Raw genomic sequence first — 19,678 nt, 5'->3', positions numbered from 1 at the left:
AGAACAGATTGACAAATCCTGGCCTGTTTTCCACAGGGCATATTTTATATTTCTAAGCGGGAGATCTCGGGTCAGTTTTCAAAAAAAAAATTTTTTTTTTTCCTTCTTAGCACAGACGAGACGATATCTGAGAGCCAAAAATGAGCGTCAGCGAGCCCCACCCCATTCGCCGCCAACGGACCTCAGTCTCCTTCCCGCCCACAAACAGCCACTACTACAATTCCCAGCAAGCATCGCACAGTGCCGCACAAGGGCCAGGCCCCACTGGTATGCTGGGAGTTGTAGTGAATGAACCTGACCACTCTTTCCTTCCACTAGGCATTCTCACTTGGAAGATGGTGATGTGCTGCTATAGCAGTTACTCCACTCTCGTAATCGGAGCTAAACGTGACCAAAGATTGCGCCCTTCTGCCCTGCGTTGCGCATCGCGTCGGTGCCACGGGGCTTAGCTCCGCCCCCTGCCCACACCCGTTCCCCTGACAGCTCGAGCTCCCGGCGGCCGAGAGGCCCAGATTGCGCAGGCGCACCAGCCGGCGCCGCGCTGGGCAGGACTTGAGGGCGGGACGAGAGCTAGGGGCTCCCGGCCGCCGGGGCGCGCACGTAGGCACGCAGGGGCCGTCACGTGGGGCGCCGAGGATCGCAGTGCGCGTGGCCGCGGCGGCTGGTGTGGGGTTGAGTCAGTTGTGAGACCCGGAGCTGCTGACCCAGCGGGCGGCCCAGTGGCCCGGCCACAGAGCGGCAGGCGTCGGGGGTTCGGGAGCGGTGAGCTGGCCGCATCATAGAGCTCAGCCGAGCCGGCGCCGCCGTCGTCCCCCGCCCCCAGCTAGCAAACCGCCGCCGCGGGCGCGCCCCCGCTCTGCGCTGTCTCTCCGATGGCGTCCGCCTCCGGGGCCATGGCGAAGCATGAGCAGATCCTGGTCCTCGACCCGCCCACAGACCTCAAATTCAAAGGTAGGCAGGGAGAGGGCAGCTGACCGGGGTGGGGCGGGCGGACGGCGAGATTTAGGGTGGGTGGGGGGGGTAGAGGGAAGGTCGGCGGCTGGCCGCGAGTGAGCGTCCCCTCCCCCACGGCCCGGCACTTTCCATTCTCCGGCTGCGCCCCGCTTCTGCCCTCGGCCCGCCTGCTCCGCGCCCGGCCCGCTCCCTCCCTCGCCCGCTCGCGCCTCGGTGCGCGCGCCGGCCGGGGCGAGGCGGAGGGGCCCGGCCCTGGCGCCGCCGCCGCCGCCGCCATCTTGCGGTCCCGCGGGGGCGCCTCCCGGGTGCTGTCCGCGCCGCTGCCCGCGCCTGGCACTTGTCCTTGGCCCCCGAGGGCCGTCGGGCGTTGTCTGGGAGGGTGTGGGTGGGCGGTGACCTTAGAGCGTGCGCTCTGGTCTGCGGCGGGAAGGGGGGCTCTGGGAGTGGCGCAAGTGCGTCGGTCGCCGGCGCCGGCTGTCAGCGGCGGTGGGAGGCGAGAGGCGAGGCAGCGGTGCGGCGGCCCTGGACTCGGTTCCGAGAGAGAACCACCCTTCGGCCTCGAGCAGGGCCTGGGTGGAGCCGGCCCTCGGCCCTCGCAGAGGGAGTTGCTGCCTCCCTTTTTACCTTGTTTAGAACTCGCTGTCAGGTACCTGGAGCGCTAGGGAGGCGGAGAAGCCCGTGAAGTTCTCTGGTTATGACTTACCCGGTTGTGTTGGCAGAGACCCAAGAGCGTGCGGGCAGGAAGGCTATGCGTCAGCCCGGGAATTGATAGTAGTAGGTTAATAGTAGACGTCTTCCTGGTCCTCCCGTGTGACATTTCAGCTCACCTTCTGTGCAGGGCGGACCTGGTGTTTGTCTGCTCTTGTTTAGCCCCCTAACTTAGCTTATTTCCTGCGGAATCTTCCGTATTGGTGACTTTTGCCTTTGCGTTGCGGTTTATGTGGGGGCCGATGAGGTGTTACTCAGCTCTGGAGCGTCCTTGTATATTTTGTAGCAACGCCTGTGATGAATTGTTAGTCCGATTTTGGTGATTCCTGAGGAACAATCTAAGGGGCCCCTTGGCCCATTTGGGTACTTTAGGGAAGAGAGTTAAACTAGTTTCTTTTTAGGAATACTGAAAGTGTGTGGAGATCCAAAAGCAGATTCCTTGCTGTCTTCGTTTAAGTGTATTGCGAATCGCCTTTTGGATGATTCCTTATCTTGTATTTCAATTTCAGCAGCTCCCATGAGAAAATTTTTGTGAAATGTGTAGCTATTCCAGTGCTTAAAACAAATGAAATCCTTCGCTGTTGTACAAGATTGAGTCCAAAGGAAAAACAATTGTTTTCCATAGGAAACGTTCTGAATAGTTTCAGGGATTTTAAAATACTGTCTTCTGGTATTATGAGAGTAATATTGTGTAACTTCTTTATTTTGTAAGCTTTGTAGTACATTTCCAAATATCTTTGAGTGGAAATGTAAGTGAGCTCCTTTTCTAGTAAGGGTTTCAAGACCGCTCTTAAATATTTTGAGGGGCACTAAGTGCGTCTTATTGTAACAAGTTCATGTGTGTGGCATGCTGTCACATAGCTTTAGCTGAAAGGAAAAAAAAACACCTTTGGGGAATCATGAAATTAACTTATTTTAGGTAGACATTATCTTTGGTTGGAGGAATTCAATGTAAATCTCTATAATCGTATATAACATATTTTTGAGAAGTTAAAAGAATTTTTGCTTTTACTTTTTGACAGGCTGAGTTTACAAAGTAAATTTCTTTTACTAGATGAGCATGTGTGTATTACCATTAGGGACTTAGAATCATTAAAAAGCCAATTTTAGGCCAGGAAATGTCTACAGTGTTTGAAGCTTTCTCCCTAGAGAAGTTGTAATGTTGCCATAGTAAGAGACTAATAATAGTGGAGAACAAGCTAAAAAACAAAAAAACCACCTAAAACCCTACACAGTAATATTCATATAGTTCACTTAGTTCAGGTATTGAAGAGTTACTACTTATGATTATAGAACAGGTTCTTCTTGTGTTAGGATGAAAGTAATTCACGAGGACCATTTTTAAAAGTTTGGACATCTATAACCACTTTTTAAAATTGACTTTAAAAAAAGTGTTTCATTGAAATGTTTATAGAAACACATTCAGCTGGGCCATTTAGTGAACACTTACTGAAAGCTTTGTGCCATCCCTAGATTTGATTAAGACTAATTCAAGTTACTAGTTTTCTGTTTAGGCCTTGAGTGCTAAACAAGGTGGGGAAAGGATTTACAGGTTGTAGTTTAATGGGAAAAGTATACGGTTAAACAGTAAACTGTGTTAGGTTTTATCTTTGCCCTTGAAGAACTCTGAGACTAGTGAGGGAGACGCAAAAGGCAGATAGGTGCTGTAACAAGAGGCAAAACTTGAATGAAGAAAGAAGCCCGCCCGTTGGGAAGCTTTCTTAGAAGAGGCTTATTTTCATTTTGGGGGGAAGGATTGGGCTAGGGAGTGGTTGTTTACTCAACCCCTGATGGGAGAGAACATGTGGCTTATACTTAAGTACCCTGTCAGTTTGCTGTGTGCTTCTGTTCTAGGGTGGGATAAAGGAGAGGATTGGGAAGGAGGAGGGATAGGATGAATTGGGAGGTGACCTTTGGTGTCATTTGATTCTTTCTTAATCTTATTCTTCTAGTCAGAGGTAAATCATTTGCTTTGATGTATTCAGTTGCACAGTTCAACACTAGGAGACTCATTTAGAATCAACAATGTATGCTTAGTTTGATAAGGCTATAAAGTCATTTCATTCTGACTTGCCCTAAATCACCTGTAAATTTTAGTTTAAGTCTATTAAAAGATAGTTTGCAAAATTCTTTATCATTCAGTAGGTTTATTCGAATTAGTTTGAACTCTACGTTTGACTAGGATGGATTCTCTTAAGTGACTCATTTAATCATTCTGAGAATAGGTGGTGAATTTTTCTGTCACATGCCTAACAATCATCTTGGTACGAATTATCAGCATTTTGCACAATTATGGAGAAACAGGTACCAGTTTAATGCATTTTTTAAATACCTTTGTATCTTACTTAAAAATTTTGTTTTAGGGGCACCTGGGTGGTTCAGTCGGTTGAGCGTCCAGCCTTCGGCTCAGGTCATGATCTCGAGGTTCGTGAGTTCAAGCCCCACATCCAGACTTGATTGCTGTTAGCCTGTCAGCGCGAGCCCGCTTCCGATCCTCTGTCCCCCTCTCTCTGCTCCTTCTCTGCTTGCATTCTCCCAAAAATAAGTCAATATTAAAAAATTTTTTTGTTTGATATGATTGTCAATATACGAAAGTGCTTTTATAATGGTGTGACGAATTCTACAGTAGCTCTTCTGTTGCATTGGTTTAATGAAAAAGAGGTAGGCATTTTCAAATTATGTTGAAACCCTGGCAGTAATTTGACACAGAATTCAGGTTTGAAATTTGATGTTAACATATGAGAGGCTATTTTTTTTGTCCTTAAATTTTTTACTATGATGAAATTTCTTCCTTTGTAGTATACATTTTGTTTTTCCTACTTACTAGTAGTTTTGGAGAAAAGTTGGAAGAAGGAAATTTAGAAGATGCTAAAATAAATTGTGAACATATTCTTCCTACTAACAATCCGAGAAAGGAAAATAGAGCAAAACCGTTGTGTTGAAGGTGGCCCGTCACAATATCATGCCAATAAAGAAAATTAAACTTTCTGAGGACCCCAGGAACCTGTGGTGTGTCAGCCAGAGCATCTTTGAATAGCACGTTACTAAGAAGTACAAATGAGGATAGAGAGTACTTTTGCTCTTGGCAGATACTTGGCACATTTTTAGGTGTTTCGCATCAGCTCCTATTTCACAGTGGCTGCATCAGATCCCTGAGGTGATTTCCCCCCTTTCCTGGGCCACGGATGACGTCTTACTACTCCATTCCTTAAAAGCTTTCAAGTAGCTCTTGATTGCCCACTGGATAAAAGTCTGATTTTTTTTTTTTCTTTTTTTTTTTTTTTAGTGTGGCATTTCAGCCCTTCCATTTTGTGCTGTCTTCTCTTGTAACACCTGCTCATCTGCACACATCCATACTTTCTTGCCTGAGAAAGAAAAACCCTCCTCATATCCAAGCTTGTTTGTTCTGCTGTTTTTGTTGATTAAGGTAAAATCCCTCATGACTCACGCTTAGACCATGTTCCCTCAGATATTTTCCCTCTCATGTTTTCAACCACTGGGTTCTTCTTTTCAACATATAAATACACTTAATTTTTTCATTTTAAAAAGAAGCAAACAAAATACTTCTTTGACTCCCAACTCCGTCTGGTACATGTCCCTCCCTGTCCCTCATTTCCTTTGCAGTCAAACTTCTTGGAAAAATAGTCCATGTTCATTCACTATCTGTCCTGTATCTCACCTCCTGTTCACTGTAGTACTACTCTCTCCTCACTGCTTATTGATTGCCAGCCACATTGATCATTTCCAATTTTTCTCTCTCTTTGGCACTTGACATTATCGGCATTTCCACTTTTTAAGCAATTGTTTTCACTTCCATATACTTCTAATTTTCTAATTTGCTCCCTTTATTGTCTCATTTGTGGGCTTTTTAAATGCTAATGTTTCTGAGGTTCTGATTTGTTTTTTGTTTTATCTCTGTAAACTTTCCTTGTTCAGTCTCATTGTTTTGATGGCTTCTCTTTCTTTTCCTTGCTCTCTTTGCACATGTTGGTACACACTCAAATTTGTATTTTTTTTTTTAATGTTTATTTGTTTAATTTTGAGAGAGAGAGCGCACAAGCCAGGAAAATGGCAGAGAGAGAGAAGGAGGCAGAGAATCCAAAGCAGGCTCCAGGCTCTGAGCTGTCAGCACAGAAGCCAGACAGGGGGCTCGAACTCATGAACCCTGAGATCATGACCTGAGCTGAAGTTGGGTGCTTAACCGACTGAGCCACCCAGGTGTCCCTCAAATTTGTATTTTAATTGGGACTTTGTTGTCAGTTTTAGAATTACTTAGTGACTATCTGGATTTGAGTTGTAACTCAGACACTTCAAACTCAGCATATCCCAAACAGGTGTTTTTTTTGTTTGTTTGTTTTTTACAACCCAAGCCTGTGCGTCTTCCCATCTTTTTAATATTTTGGTGGCATGTGTGATTACTCATACAGAAATACTCTGTATGTCTACTAATTAAAATCTGTATTTCTACATCCCAGGGATAATTCTTGAATCTGTACCCTTTAATGAAGCTTTACTTTTAAATTCACTTATTTTAATTTATACAATAAAGATTTGACTTTCTGCTCTATGTAGTAAGTGTTGAATAAGTGTTAGAATTACAGTTTGAGTAAAATACAATCTTTGTTTTCATGAGGCAGTTCTAATGGGAGAGATAGACACTAATTGCCTAATTAGAAGAAGGAAATGTAACTATGAAGAGGAGTGTAGTGCTATAAAAATGTAAAAAATGGGGGCGCGTGGGTGGCTCAGCCAGTTAAACGTCTGCCTTCGGCTCAGGTCATGATCTCACAATTCATGGGTTCGAGCCCTGCGTTGGGCTCTATGCTGACAGCTCAGAGCTTGGAGCCTGCTTTGGATTCTATGTCTCCATCTCTCTCTGCCCCTCCCCTGCTTGCGCGCTGTCTCTCTCTCTCAAAAGTGAATAAACATTAAAAAAAAAATTTTAAAAAGTAAAATATCTTCCTGGTCAGGGAAGACACAATTGGACTAAGATTTTCTAATATGAGTAGAAGCTGTTAACCTAGGTGAAAAAGAAAGAAAAATACAGTAGAAGCAGCATGTGTTTACAAAGATCCTGTGGCAGGAGGGAACATGAAGCGTTTACTGTTACTTAACCTGTTAAAGTAATATCTCATGTTATTTACAAGGCTGAGTCAGTGTAACAGTAGTGGAGACAGCCAAGGTGAGTGTGGTGCTGGTTTGTAGGTTGAGTAAAGAGTTTTGTTTTTATCCTAGCCCACTGAGAGATTTAAGCGGGTGGAATGGTAGAAATAGAGGGAATGGAGTGATAATCACATTTGTATTTAAAAAAAGCCATAATTCTGGGGGCGCCTGGGTGGCTCAGTTGGTTAAATGTCCATGGTTTAGGCTCAGGTCATGATCTCACAGTTTCATGGGTTCCATGCTGACAGTGCTGAGCCTGCTGGGGATTCTCTGTCTTCTCTCTCTGTTCCTCCCCCATTCACACGGTCTCTGCTTCTCTCTAAATAAATAAATAAATAAACTTAAAAAAACATAATTCTGGTAACGTAAAGTAGTATTAGAAGGGAGATAGAGATGAATTAGTTTCCTCAGTCCAGGCAAGAGGTGACTACTTGGTTTGAGGGACTGGTATTAGAGATGGTGAAAAGTTCAGGAGGATCAAGCCAGTGAAACTTGGTGGTCTATTAGATATGCTCACAGAGAGTACAGGTATCTTGGCCGTCTCTGAGATTCCTCGCTTATGTAACTGGAGGAATGGTGGTGCTGTGTGCTGAGCTAAAAAAGGAAACACTGGAGGGGCGCCTGGGTGGCTCAGTCGGTTAAGGGTCTGACTTTGGCTCAGGTCATGATCTCACAGTCCATGAGTTCGAACCCCACGTTGGACTCTGTGCCAACAGGTCAGAGCCTGGAGCCTGCTTCAGATTCTGTGTCTCCCTCTCTCTCCCTCTGCCCCTCCCCTGCTCACGATCTGTCTCTGTCTCTCAAAAATAAATATTTTAAAAAAATTAAAAAAAAAAGAAACAGTGGATATTTGAATGAGGACCACATGCATTTTACTTGGGGTTGTGGGAGAGTGGTAGGATGAGGATCCTCATCTCATTAGATATGTTAGATGTGTTTAGGACCCTTCAAGATATTAATGAAAAGGTAACTAGTAGGTTTTGGTTATATGGATGTGTTTTTCAGGGAGAAGTCTGGGCTTTGGGGAATTATTTATTTCAGGTGATTATCTCTTGTCTTTTCTCTACTAGTCTGTAAACAGGCCTGCTTTTCTCTAGTGTCTCTCTCTTTAGCCACACTGCTGCTAGAACTACCCTTTGTAAAATGCAAACCTCATATTCTTGCTCCCTTGGTTTATAAAGAACCTGGCATATTTTCCCATTACGTAGATGAAAAAGTCCAGAATCCACTGCCTGCCACCCCATTTCTCTTCTACACATAGCTTTAGGTTATATGAAACCATTTTCCCAAACATTTTAAGCTGTTGCAAGACTTTGCACATGCTCTGTCCAGATTATTATTCTCCCTCATATCTGTCAAGGAGTCTCCAAGAATCTCTTCCTTTTGTGAAGTCTTGGATTCTTGCAGTCCAAGTTGGTCACTGCTCTCTTCGGGCCACTATTGAAGCCTGTGCTTATCTGTGATAATCAGCACTTACATACCACATAACATAGTATTTATATTTACGTATTTTTTCTCTCCCAAACTTTAGGTTAACTACTTGAGGATATATTTATTTCTTTTATTTTTACATCCATGGTAACAGGATCTGCCATGGGTGATTGCCCAATAAAGTTGATGTATTGATAGGACTCCAGTGGTTTCTCCTATAATTCCCATGTTTTTCGTCTTGGATCTTTTTTCTGTAGGGTTTTTCATCTGCCTTTGCAGGTAGTTGTGGTTTTAAAATTTTTTAGTTTCGGGAAAGGGATAATAGGGTATTTTGTTAAAAGCTGACTAACCATAGATTTTTTTGTGCTTCACCTTTTTCATTTGTGGAGTGACAGGCAGGATTAGGTGATTTCCTGGGTGTTCTGGCCCTAAGGATTTTGAATATGTGTGACATCTGAGAACAAAAAGAAAACACGATTTTTCAGTAAAGTAGACAAATAATATACAGTAAAACATTGGTTTGTGAGCGTAATTTGTTCCGGAAACCTGCTGTAATTCAAAGCTCTCGTATATCAAAGCAAATTTAACCATTGGCTCAGTTGTGATCATGTGATGTTCGGCATCATGTACTACTCGTATCGCAATATATCACTCGTTTATCAAGTTGAAATTTATTGGAAATGTTTGCTTGTCTTGCGGAACACTTGCAGACCAAGTTACCCACAATCCAGGGTTTTACAGTGTAAGGAATTGGGAAAACTTGAGTTATACTTCAGAGTTTAATATTTTCTGATTGTCAGTATTGGTAATTTTCTTATTGGTTTACTGCATTAGTTACCTTTTATTAATTTTATATTTTAGACTGAAAGCGAGCAGGGGAGGGGTAAAGGGAGAGAGAGAGAGAATCTTCAAGCAGGCTCCACATCCAGTACAGAGGCCCAGTGTGGAACCTGTGGGGCTTGATCTCACTACATTCAGATCATGACCTGAGCTGAAATCTAGTCAGATGCATAATGGACTGAGCCACCCAGGTGCCCCTGTATTAGTTACCTTTTAATTTCCTTTAAGTAAGTCCTTCCTTCACCATGCAGAGATGTTCTGTGAAGAGAGTTTAGTAAGCACCCTTTTATTTTTTTAGACGCACTTCCTGATCTTTTTCTTGTGCTTTTGTATCTTAACCTTGATAGATTCATTGAAGTCTTATCTGCCTTTCAGAGGAGAAAGTGGTTAATACAGGATGGATCCTCAACCTTAAAAAGTTGTTTTGGTAGAAAATTAAATGTAAGAAGGGAGCTATTGTATGCAAATCCTTGTTTATTATAACTGAAATGGGACACAGATTACTAGATAAAAAGTTTAAAACTTCTTATGAAAGCTTTCAAACATTCATAAAAGCATAATGAACTTTTATATACTTAAATTTCATATACTTAAGTTTAATGATTATTAGCATTTTATATTTGTTTAGTTTTTGTTTGCTGTGTATTTTTTTTTTTTTAATGTTTATTTTCGAGAGAGAGGGAGAGAGAGACAAATCGTGAGTGGCAGAGGGACAGAGAGAGGGACATAGGATCCAAAGCAGGCTCCAGGCTCTGAGGTGTCAGCACAGAGCCCTAGGTGGGGCTCGAACTCACGAACTGTGAGATCATTACCTGAGCCGAAGTTGGACGCTTAACCTACTGAGCCACCCAGGTGCCCCAGCTGCTGTATAGATTCTGGATAACGACATTTCAAACCTAAATACTTGAGTTTGCTTTTCTAATAAACAGACATTTTCTTTACATAGTTGTGATGTCATTATCTTAAAACCAAAAATAATTATTTAACATCATCTAATATTTAACCTGTTGAAGATTTCCCCAATTGTATGTACTTCTATTTTTTATTTTTTAAAGTTTATTTATTTTGAGAGAGAGAAAGCGAGCAGGGTACGGACAGAAAGAGGGAGAGAAAGAGAATCCTAAGCAGGCTCTGCGCTGTCAATGTATAGTCTGAAGTAGGCTCAAACTCAGGAATGGTGAGATCATGACCTCAGCTGATGCTTAAGTGTCTGAGCCACCCGGTCTCCCCTGTATGTCTGTTTTTTAGCTGGTTTGTTCAGCTTACGCATTGCATTTGTTTGTCGTGTATCCGAGTCTTAATTTTAAACACTGCTTCCCCCACTTTTTTTTTTTTTTAATCATACTCTTGTTGAGAAGATCAGGTGGTTGAATTGTCAAATAGTCTAGGTATGTGTGGGATGTCTTTCCTGTAAATTTGGATTTAGATTTGAGGGCTTGATTAGATTTAGGTCAGTATTTGGTGGTAAAAATAATTCATGGATGGAATTGTGTCACATCAGGGATAGACAGTGTCTGGTTTTCCCAGTTTTAGTGATGTTGATTGGTGGTAACAGCCTTACTTCCGCATTAAAAAGTTGCATAAATATGAGCCTGTTTATGGTAATATGTGCAAGAAAAAAGATTGGAAAGAAAATGTTAACAAGTCATTGGCTCTTCTTTAGGATGTGAGTGTCTTTTGTATTTTTACTTTTCTGTTTTCCAGGACTTCTACAGTGAACTCTTTTTTTATACAGTGAACTCTTTTTTTTATAAGAGAGAAAAACTTAAAATTGTTTTGTTACTAGATAGCTTCGGAAGATGAGATCAGAAGGTTTTCATTTGTCCTTCCTGTATTATTTTGTTTAATTTTTAATTAATATTTTAAGTGTTAACAGTCTGAGGTCTTAATTTTTTTTAATAAGAGGGCAAGTTATAGAAAGGTAAATAGAAAACAAGTCCAATGTTTGCAACCTTCCAGTAACAGATCACAAATCAAGGTATATAAAGACAAATAGAAAACCATGATTATCTCAAAGTAGATCTTATTTATATATCTAAATCTAATTTGTAAATCATAACTATATAAATGTGTCGTTTCTTTGAGCTCTTGCTATTGGCATCAATTGATGGTCTCTTGTAAGAAGTATGACAAGTTTGTTTGGGGGTATTTACTTCTCTGAGAATGGCTTCTGTTTATAGATTCTGTTAAAGAGCCAGGTGGCTCTAAGCAGCAGATAGATTTTTAGGATCCCTCTTCCCCCAGTGTTGATTGTTTCATGGTGAGCACCTAACCCAGGGCCAGCCAATACATATGCTGATGACTGATTAGTCAAAATTTTGATACCGCCCCTTTAAACACACTTAGTTTAGATGCTAGGCTTTAGGTCTTTAAAGCAGGCTGATTTGTGCCACGTTTAAGCAGAAGCAACTCCGTTGAGAGAGAAGAGGGAGAGAAAAGCAGGCCAGAGATCTTGAAGTCCCAGGAACCAGTTTCTCTTGAATACAGCCTCCTCTTTTGAGGCCAGCTATACTTCATTTCCTGTGTCCTAGAGACTCTTTATATCTTTATAATAAACTCTTAAGTGTGATTTTTGTTCTTCATAATAAATTCATTGATTAAACAAGATTGGACTTCATAATTTGTGAAAATATGTTCAACTTAATGATTGTCCACATACTTCACTTTATGAAAATAATCTAAAACCAGTGTCTTAAATTTTTATGGGAAAAAGATTCACATAGATGTTTTTGAAGACTTGTCATTGATATGACATAGTTTGCCTGGTTGCTTTTCACTGGCATTTGGAATGTTCTTATAACTAGAGTAATCGTGAACATTTTGTACTGTTTTCAAAATTCAGGTTTAAATGAATTAGTGTAGTTAATGTGTATTTTAGCTTTTTAAGGGTGTGATTAAATTCAGTTACCATTTTTACAAATAGATATTAACTAAAAAAGAATTAACATGAGAGGACTTTAAAATACTTAGCTTGCAATACAATTTGTTAGGTTTCTTATGGGCCTGTGTTTTTACAGCTTTTATTTTGTAGCTCTGTGCTTCCATACATATCCGTGTACATACATATATTCATTTATATATATATTTACTTTAGTACTTGGATAATCTGACATGAATTGGAGTGACTACCATACTTTTTTTTTAAATTAAAAAAATTTTTTTTAATATATGAAATTTATTGTCAAATTGGTTTCCATACAACACCCAGTGCTCATCCCAAAAGGTGCCCTCCTCAATACCCATCACCCACCCTCTCCTCCCTCCCACTCCCCATCAACCCTCAGTTTGTTCTCAGTTTTTAACAGTCTCGACTACCATACTTTTAAAGGTATAGGGTATCTTTGTTTCCTGTTTAGTTGTTTTCTCTATTAAAAAAATTACCTTTATAACTTATCAGGGAAGATGAATCACTTGGTCTTGTTTGCTGAGTACTTTTCCCACTGCCAAAAACTTCAATAACAGTGAAATCCTCAGATGTGTTTTTCTGAATCTTTTCAGTTTTCCTCCAGCACGTTACAAATAAAAGATTTCATGAACAAATGAAACTAATATGTGTACATGTTTAAAAGTCCCATCTGATTATAAAATAAGTGCTTAATGTAGAGAATTGAAAAAGGATGGAAAAGTGTAAAGCAAATAAAAATTACTCAATCTTACCTAGAAATAATCTCTGTTAACATTTGATATATTTCTTTTTATATATTTTGTGTGTATAATTCTGCATACTTATATTCTGTATTTTTGTTAATACTACCATTTCTCATAGTACAAATATTTTCAAGAATTTTAGATCTGTAAATGGTGCTAAAAACATTTATTTTAATTTCTCTCCAAATATGCATTTTCCTTTTATTTCCTACCATCTTACTTATCTAGACTTTAAAAACTTTTCTAAACTCTTCAGATAGGGAGCACTTCTATTTTAATAAAGATGTTAAATTAAGTAGCGTGCATCCTTTATGTTTGGCCGTGAATAGAAATGTTCTCTTTCAAATAATTTTTTAGGTGTGTGTGCATCTTTTCTTTAGTAGATGGTTACACAGTGGAAGGACATAATTTGTATAAAGTTACAAATCAGAAGGATACTTCATTTCTGTGAAAAGGTAATTTATTGTTTATGCTCTCCTTCCTGTTTTCAAGACACTGGGATTGTTAAAGTCAGAGTGAACAGCCTATGCATCAAAAGGTCTGAAAAAACACTTCTAAAATGTTTACAATAACTTTATGCAAAATGTTAATAAGGCTGTGAGAATTTAGGATTGAATTATCTGCCATTTTACCATGGAGTAGAAGATAGGCAGTAGGTGAAGTTGATCATAATGTCACTTTATTTTTTTTTTTAATTTTTAATTTTGAGAGAGAGAGAGTGCATGAGCAGGGGAGGGGCAGAGAGAGTGGGAGACACAGAATCCGAAGCGGGCTCCAGGCTCTGAGCTGTCAGAGCCTGATGCAGGGCTTGAACTCATGAACCGTGAGATCATGATCTGAGCCGAAGTCGGATGCTTAACCAGCTGAGCCACCCTGGCGCCCCCGTAATGTTACATAATTTTAAAGCCCAGAGGAGCCTTGGAAGGTCATTCTGTCTACTAATGACCCCTGTCTACTGCAGGGGTTAGACTGTCCTGGAGAAGTCAAGTGATTTGGTTGGGGTCAATCACCTGGTTAATAGTTTTAGCTCTTAAGCCTCAAAACCAGTGTACTGTGTTACAGTTTTTATGAAAGTCATAGTACACCATTGATGACAGGAACTAGCCCCTCCCTCTCCAAAAGGCTTCCAAAGGAACAAAGAAAATAGATGTTTTGACTTTTTACTTAAGTGCTTTTCCATGTGAAGGTAATGAGTGAGTATTTAACTGTGTGATCAGAACACTACTACATTATTTGAAAGTGGTAGAGGAGAAATAAGACATGGTTCCTGCTTATTGATGAATTCTTTCAACTATGATTTTAAGACCCTAGAATGGGAACATTGATTTTTTCTTTTTGAATGGCTACACACTTCTGTACTCAGTGTATTTTGGAGATTTTTTTGTGATGCACTCTCATCATGTATTCATGATACATTATTAATGTCAGGATCCATATTTTTATAATTAATGTTAGTGAAATTTTATAACAAAATATGTTTAGTGTTTTTAAAACCTTCTTGAATAGCATTGACTCATTTTGTTTTCCAGAAAGTAGTACTCTGTTTATTTGGACAAAAATATTTGTACAATATAGTATTTATTCACTACCCTCTATGCCAGGGATTTTTACAGCTGCTGGGAATATGGTAGAGAACAGAACAAAGACCCAGTCTTTGTGGACCCCACATTCAAGTCTGAGATTTCAATGTGTTTGGAAAAAAACATAGAAAATGAAATAAATTAAGGTGACTTCATTTTTAAAAATTCTAAAGAAAATGTTATAGGGCTTTCTTGGATGTAAAACACAGGATATTTTCTCAGTGTTTATGATACTTCAGGAAATACTCAGTTGTTGACCTGTATATGGGACCAAGGGAAATATATCCATTTAAAAATCATTATCATATATTAATGATTTGACTGCAGTTTCATGCTTTATTGCTGCAGAAATCTGCCTGGAATGCTTATGAATTAGGAAGTGATTGTAGCTAGGTAGTTTGCATAAAATACATATAGAATTTATGAGAGTTCAGGCTCTGGAGTCAGACCAGGTTTGACGATCAACTTCCACTGCTTTGTAGTTTATGACAGGTGTTTTAACTTGTTGCAGGCAAGTTATCTGTAAAATGGGGATAATAAAGTGTCTTGTTAAAGCCTATGAGGGACATAATTCATGCAAAGTTCTTGATACAGGGTGAAGGCTCAATAAAGGCTAGCTGTTATAAAAATTTTTTTGTTGTTAACACTATTTTTACTGTTACTATTGCCATGCTACTATTACTGTGCAAATTCTTAATTGATGTTCTGTATACTGTATCTACTTCACATACATAATTTAGTATGACAGGTATTCAGTGTCATCTTCATGTAACTGGAAAACTGTTTAATCAGTGATATAGCTATTAATTTGCTAAAACCTGTGGAAACATTGAATAAAGTGTAGTCATCACCTGCTTTGCTGCAGCAGAATTATTTATGTGTTTGAGCTGAGCATCCAGCTTTCCTTATTAGAATTTTTACCTATTCTGTTTCAATAAAGGAAGGATGAAGGAGTAAAAATGTAATGGTCAACATAAATGACTTATGAAGACCTGGAGTCGTAGCATTTGAAACAGAACACACAGGGGCGCCTGGGTGGCGCAGTCGGTTGAGCGTCCGACTTCAGCCAGGTCACGATCTCGCGGTCCGTGAGTTCGAGCCCTGCGTCAGGCTCTGGGCTGATGGCTCAGAGCCTGGAGCCTGTTTCCGATTCTGTGTCTCCCTCTCTCTCTGCCCCTCCCCCGTTCATGCTCTGTCTCTCTCTGTCCCAAAATAAATAAACGTTGGAAAAAAAAAAAAAAAAAAAAAGAAACAGAACATACATATTTCTGACATTTTTGTCATTGTATGTTGATGAAAAAGAATTCATGTGACTGTCCCAACGATACTTCCAGTGTGTATTTACTTAACAAATAATATTGAACAGCTACTATGACTTAAGGTCTGTGTTAATTACTTCAGTTCATTCAAGGAGGAAGTGAATGTTTCTTTTTAGGGGAGCTTGTAGTTTTGTTGGATAAGACATGTATATAAAAAAGTAAGTGAGAAGTGCCATTGAGAGGTGTAGACTATGTATTGTGTGAATTGTATGGTCAGTCATATTTCTCCTCCAAGATTCATGCTTTGGTTCATTGCACTGTCTGTTTTTAATCATACAGAGGCTGCTAACTGAGTCTGTTCCTTATAGCCAAGAACTCAGAAAGATCTTGTCAAGAACTAAAGGGTCTAAAAATAGAGTGTACTACGATTTTATGAATATTGGTAGAAAAGATATATGTGATCCCCGGGTTTAGAGACAAAGGACTTTATTCTTCATGACACTACATACAGCACGAGCTTTATATTTGTGTTAATTTCCTTTGCCTCCTCAAAGGGCAACACACAGGGGTTCAGTTTAGGCAGATGCTGTTCCCATAGTGGTTCTGTGTCATAGCTGAGACTGTCCCTTGAGCGTAGGGAGCCTGAATCTTTCCTAATGGGCTACATGGAAACTTACCTGACCTTTTTTCTTAGAGGAAGACCTATTTTACTAGCCAGTAAGCAAACCTGTTCTCTCCTTAGGAAGGAGACATTGTTTTCCAAGACTGTTCACTATTTAAAGACATCCTTGAGAAGATAGTCTGGATGAAAGCCCCAGGGCCTCCTATTGGCAAAACATGTAGAAATGCTAGAGGTCAGTAGAGACTTCTCTCCTAATAGGCCTCTGAGTAGGTCATCTAAGTGGAAGTCACACAATAAATTTCATATATTGGAAAAAAAAAAAAAATGGAAGTCACAGAGTTCATGAATTAATGTTCATGTATGTTGCCTGCTTATTTTAAGCTTCATCTCAGAGGCATTTCTTTCCTTTTTCTTCTCTCTCTCTCTTTTTTAATGCTTTTATTTATTTTTGAGAGAGGCCGGGAGGGAGGGAGGGAGGGAGGAGGGAGAGGGCATGAGCAGGGGAGGGGCAGAGAGAAGGAGACAACAGAATCTGAAGCAGGCTTCAGGCTCTGAGCTGTCAGCACAGAGCCTGATGCGGGGCTTGAACTCGTGAACTGCAAGATCATGGCCTGAGCTGAGTTGGATGCTTAACCAACTGAGCTACCCAGGTGCCCCTCAGAGGCCTTTTCTGTTTCTAAAATGCTCTATGCTCTGTACTACTGCTTATCATGAATTAAAATTTGATTCTTTTCAGAGTAAGCAAATAGTGAACTCAAATTGATACGCATATTGAGGTATTTAGTAGAAGTGAGTGTACTGATGTCTTCAGCTTATTTTGAAATGCATTAAAAATAAGATGGATGGGCAGAGAGATGAAATAGATAAATCTTAAAGTAAATACAGCAAAATGTTAATTGTAGAATCTAGGTAATGGATATATGATTGTTTACAATGATTTCAATTTCTTTGTATGAAAATTTTCAATACAATGTTGGGGAAAAAGCCAACTGTTCTCTTCCACAACTCAGTTTTCTTTGCACCTAAACTCATCTTGACATTTCAAGAAAACTTCAATGGCAGTTCGTATCAAAATGTGGACGGGTGACAACATTTAAAAAAATTCTTTAGTCAGAGTGGTTGTACTTTTTTAAGCTTATTGGGGTTCCTTTTAAGATTGTGGGTTTGGAGAATAAGGGTCCCACTATTTAGAAGGAAATCATTGCTCTGAATGCTAGCATTTTAGGTATACTGAGTATAAAGGGTATTTCATGCTGGAAAAATATTTTTAGGTAAAGGAGGCAGGCCATTCCCACTTGGGACCTCCTTCTGGATGAGGTGACTTCAACTTGTGCTACATTTTTGAGATTTTAGCTTCCAGGTTTTTACAAATTTATGTTCAGAGTTTTTTTTACATAGAGACAATATTTGTGTGTGTTACATTGCTGATTTTTAGCATTTGTTTCTGGGTATAGGACTTTGGCTATAACAAAATAACAGTTGTAGTTGGAATAACAATTGTAAGTAATAACAATTGTAGTTGGAATTAGAATACTTGGTGACAGAAAATGTGGTGGCTGCTTAAAGTGAGACTAAAGGAGGAGACAACCCATGTAATTGTAAAAGGTAAGGTTATTTTGACTGTAGGTTTTTTTTTTTTCCAGTTGATGAGTACACATAAATGTAAACTATTTTGTGTAATTTTCTTGTTTTATATGGAATATAAATAGTGAAATTTACATATAAACTAAAATTTCATCTCTAACATAGGATGTATGTATGGTAGCTGTGATTGGTGACTAGTATACTACGAGGTCATCTTAAAATGGATGCTTTCATCAATATCACTCATCATCAGGGAAATAAAAATCAAAACCACAATGAGATACCACCTTACACCTGTCAGAATGGCTAACATTAACAACTCAGGCAACAACAGATGTTGGCGAGGATGCGGAGAAAGAGGATCTCTTTTGCGCTGCTGGTGGCAGTGGAAGCTGGTGCAGCCACTCTGGAAAACAGTATGGAGGTTCCTCAAAAAACTGAAAATAGAACTACCCTACGACCCAGCAATTGCACTACTAGGCATTTATCCACGGGATACAGGTGTGCTGTTTCAAAGGGACACATGCACTGCCATGTTTATAGCAGCACTATCAACAATAGCCAAAGTATGGAAAGAGCCCAAATGTCCATCGATGGATGAATGGATAAAGAAAATGTGGTATATATACAATGGAGTATTACTCAGCAATCAAAAAGAATGAAATATAACTGGAGGGTATTATGCTAAGTGAAATTAGAGAAAGACAAAAATCATATGACTTCACTCATATGAGGACTTTAAGAGACAAAACAGATGAACATAAGGGAAGGGACACAAAAATAATATAAAAATAAGGAGGGGGACAAAACAGAAGAGACTCATAAATATGGAGGGTTGCTGGAGGGGTTGTGGGAGGGGGGATGGGCTAAATGGGTAAGGGGCATTAAGGAATCTGCTCCTGAAATCACTGTTGCACCATATGCTAACTAATTTGGATGTAAATTTTAAAAAATAAAAAATAAAAAATAAAAAAAATGGACGCTTTTAGGAATTGTTTGTAAATGTTAAACTAAGCAGTTACGTTAGACACCTAACAGGATTTTCCTCAATACAGGGATTGTTAATAGTCCTCAAAACATGGACATTGGTTTTTACATAAATTGCTTCAGATGTTCACTTTCTCATCCAAACTGCTTTTCACTGTTGTTTTCAGGTTTGTTTTTTTTTTATAGGTTACATCAAGGATCAGCTTTTCTAAAAAAAATTGTTTTGCATAAATGAAAAATATGTATGGTTTGTAGAATTGTCAAAAAGTGAATACCCATGAAATCACTGCCTAAGACAAGAACTAGAACTTGGCTATTATTCTAAAAACTTCCTTGTACCCAATCCCAGTTACTATCTCTTTCTCTGCAAAGTTGATCCCTATCCTGACTTTAAGGTAATTCCTTCTTTCTTTCTTTCTTTCTTTCTTTCTTTCTTTCTTTCTTTCTTTCTTTCTTTCTTTCTTTCTTTCAGAGAGTAAGCACACAAACTGTGCATGTAAGCGGGGGAGGTGCAGGGGGAAGGGGAGGTGGGAGAGAGAGAGAGGGAGAGAAAGAATCTTAAGCAGGCTCCACGCCTAGCTTGGAGCCCGGAGGTAGGGCTCCATCTCACCACTGTGAGATCATGACCTGAGCTGAATCAAGAGTTGGACACTTAAGTGACTGAGCCACCCAGGTGCTTCTACTTGTTTTTCTTTTCTTTCCTTTTTCTGTCTCTTTTCTTTTGATGTTTTATCTATTTTTGAGAGTGAGAACACAGGTGGGGGAGGGACAGAGGGGCGGGGAACAGAATATCTGAAGCGGGTTCTGCACTGACAGCAGCAAGCCTGGAAGTGGGGCTTGAACTCACAAACTGAGATCATGATCTGAACTGATGTCCGACGCTCAACCACCTGAGCCACCTA

At 39.9% G+C, this 19,678-nt stretch overlaps 1 protein-coding gene across 2 annotated transcripts in view; it reads left to right on the top strand.

Moving 5' to 3' along the window:
- The first annotated feature begins 603 nt into the window (after positions 1-603).
- Positions 604-19,678, top strand: part of VAPA (VAMP associated protein A) — a 45,774-nt gene continuing 26,699 nt past the window's right edge. Inside the window, exon 1 of one of the 2 annotated variants that reach the window (XM_047827384.1) lies at positions 604-951. In XM_047827384.1, the coding sequence (XP_047683340.1) occupies positions 873-951 (79 nt within the window). In that variant the 5' untranslated portion in view covers positions 604-872. The remainder of the gene's footprint in view (positions 952-19,678) is intronic. The other variant, XM_047827385.1, reaches the window with a different exon arrangement.

Source organism: Prionailurus viverrinus, chromosome D3 (assembly GCF_022837055.1).
Source record: "Prionailurus viverrinus isolate Anna chromosome D3, UM_Priviv_1.0, whole genome shotgun sequence".
Lineage (NCBI taxonomy): Eukaryota > Metazoa > Chordata > Mammalia > Carnivora > Felidae > Prionailurus > Prionailurus viverrinus.
This window is presented reverse-complemented; position numbering and strand designations above follow the sequence as displayed.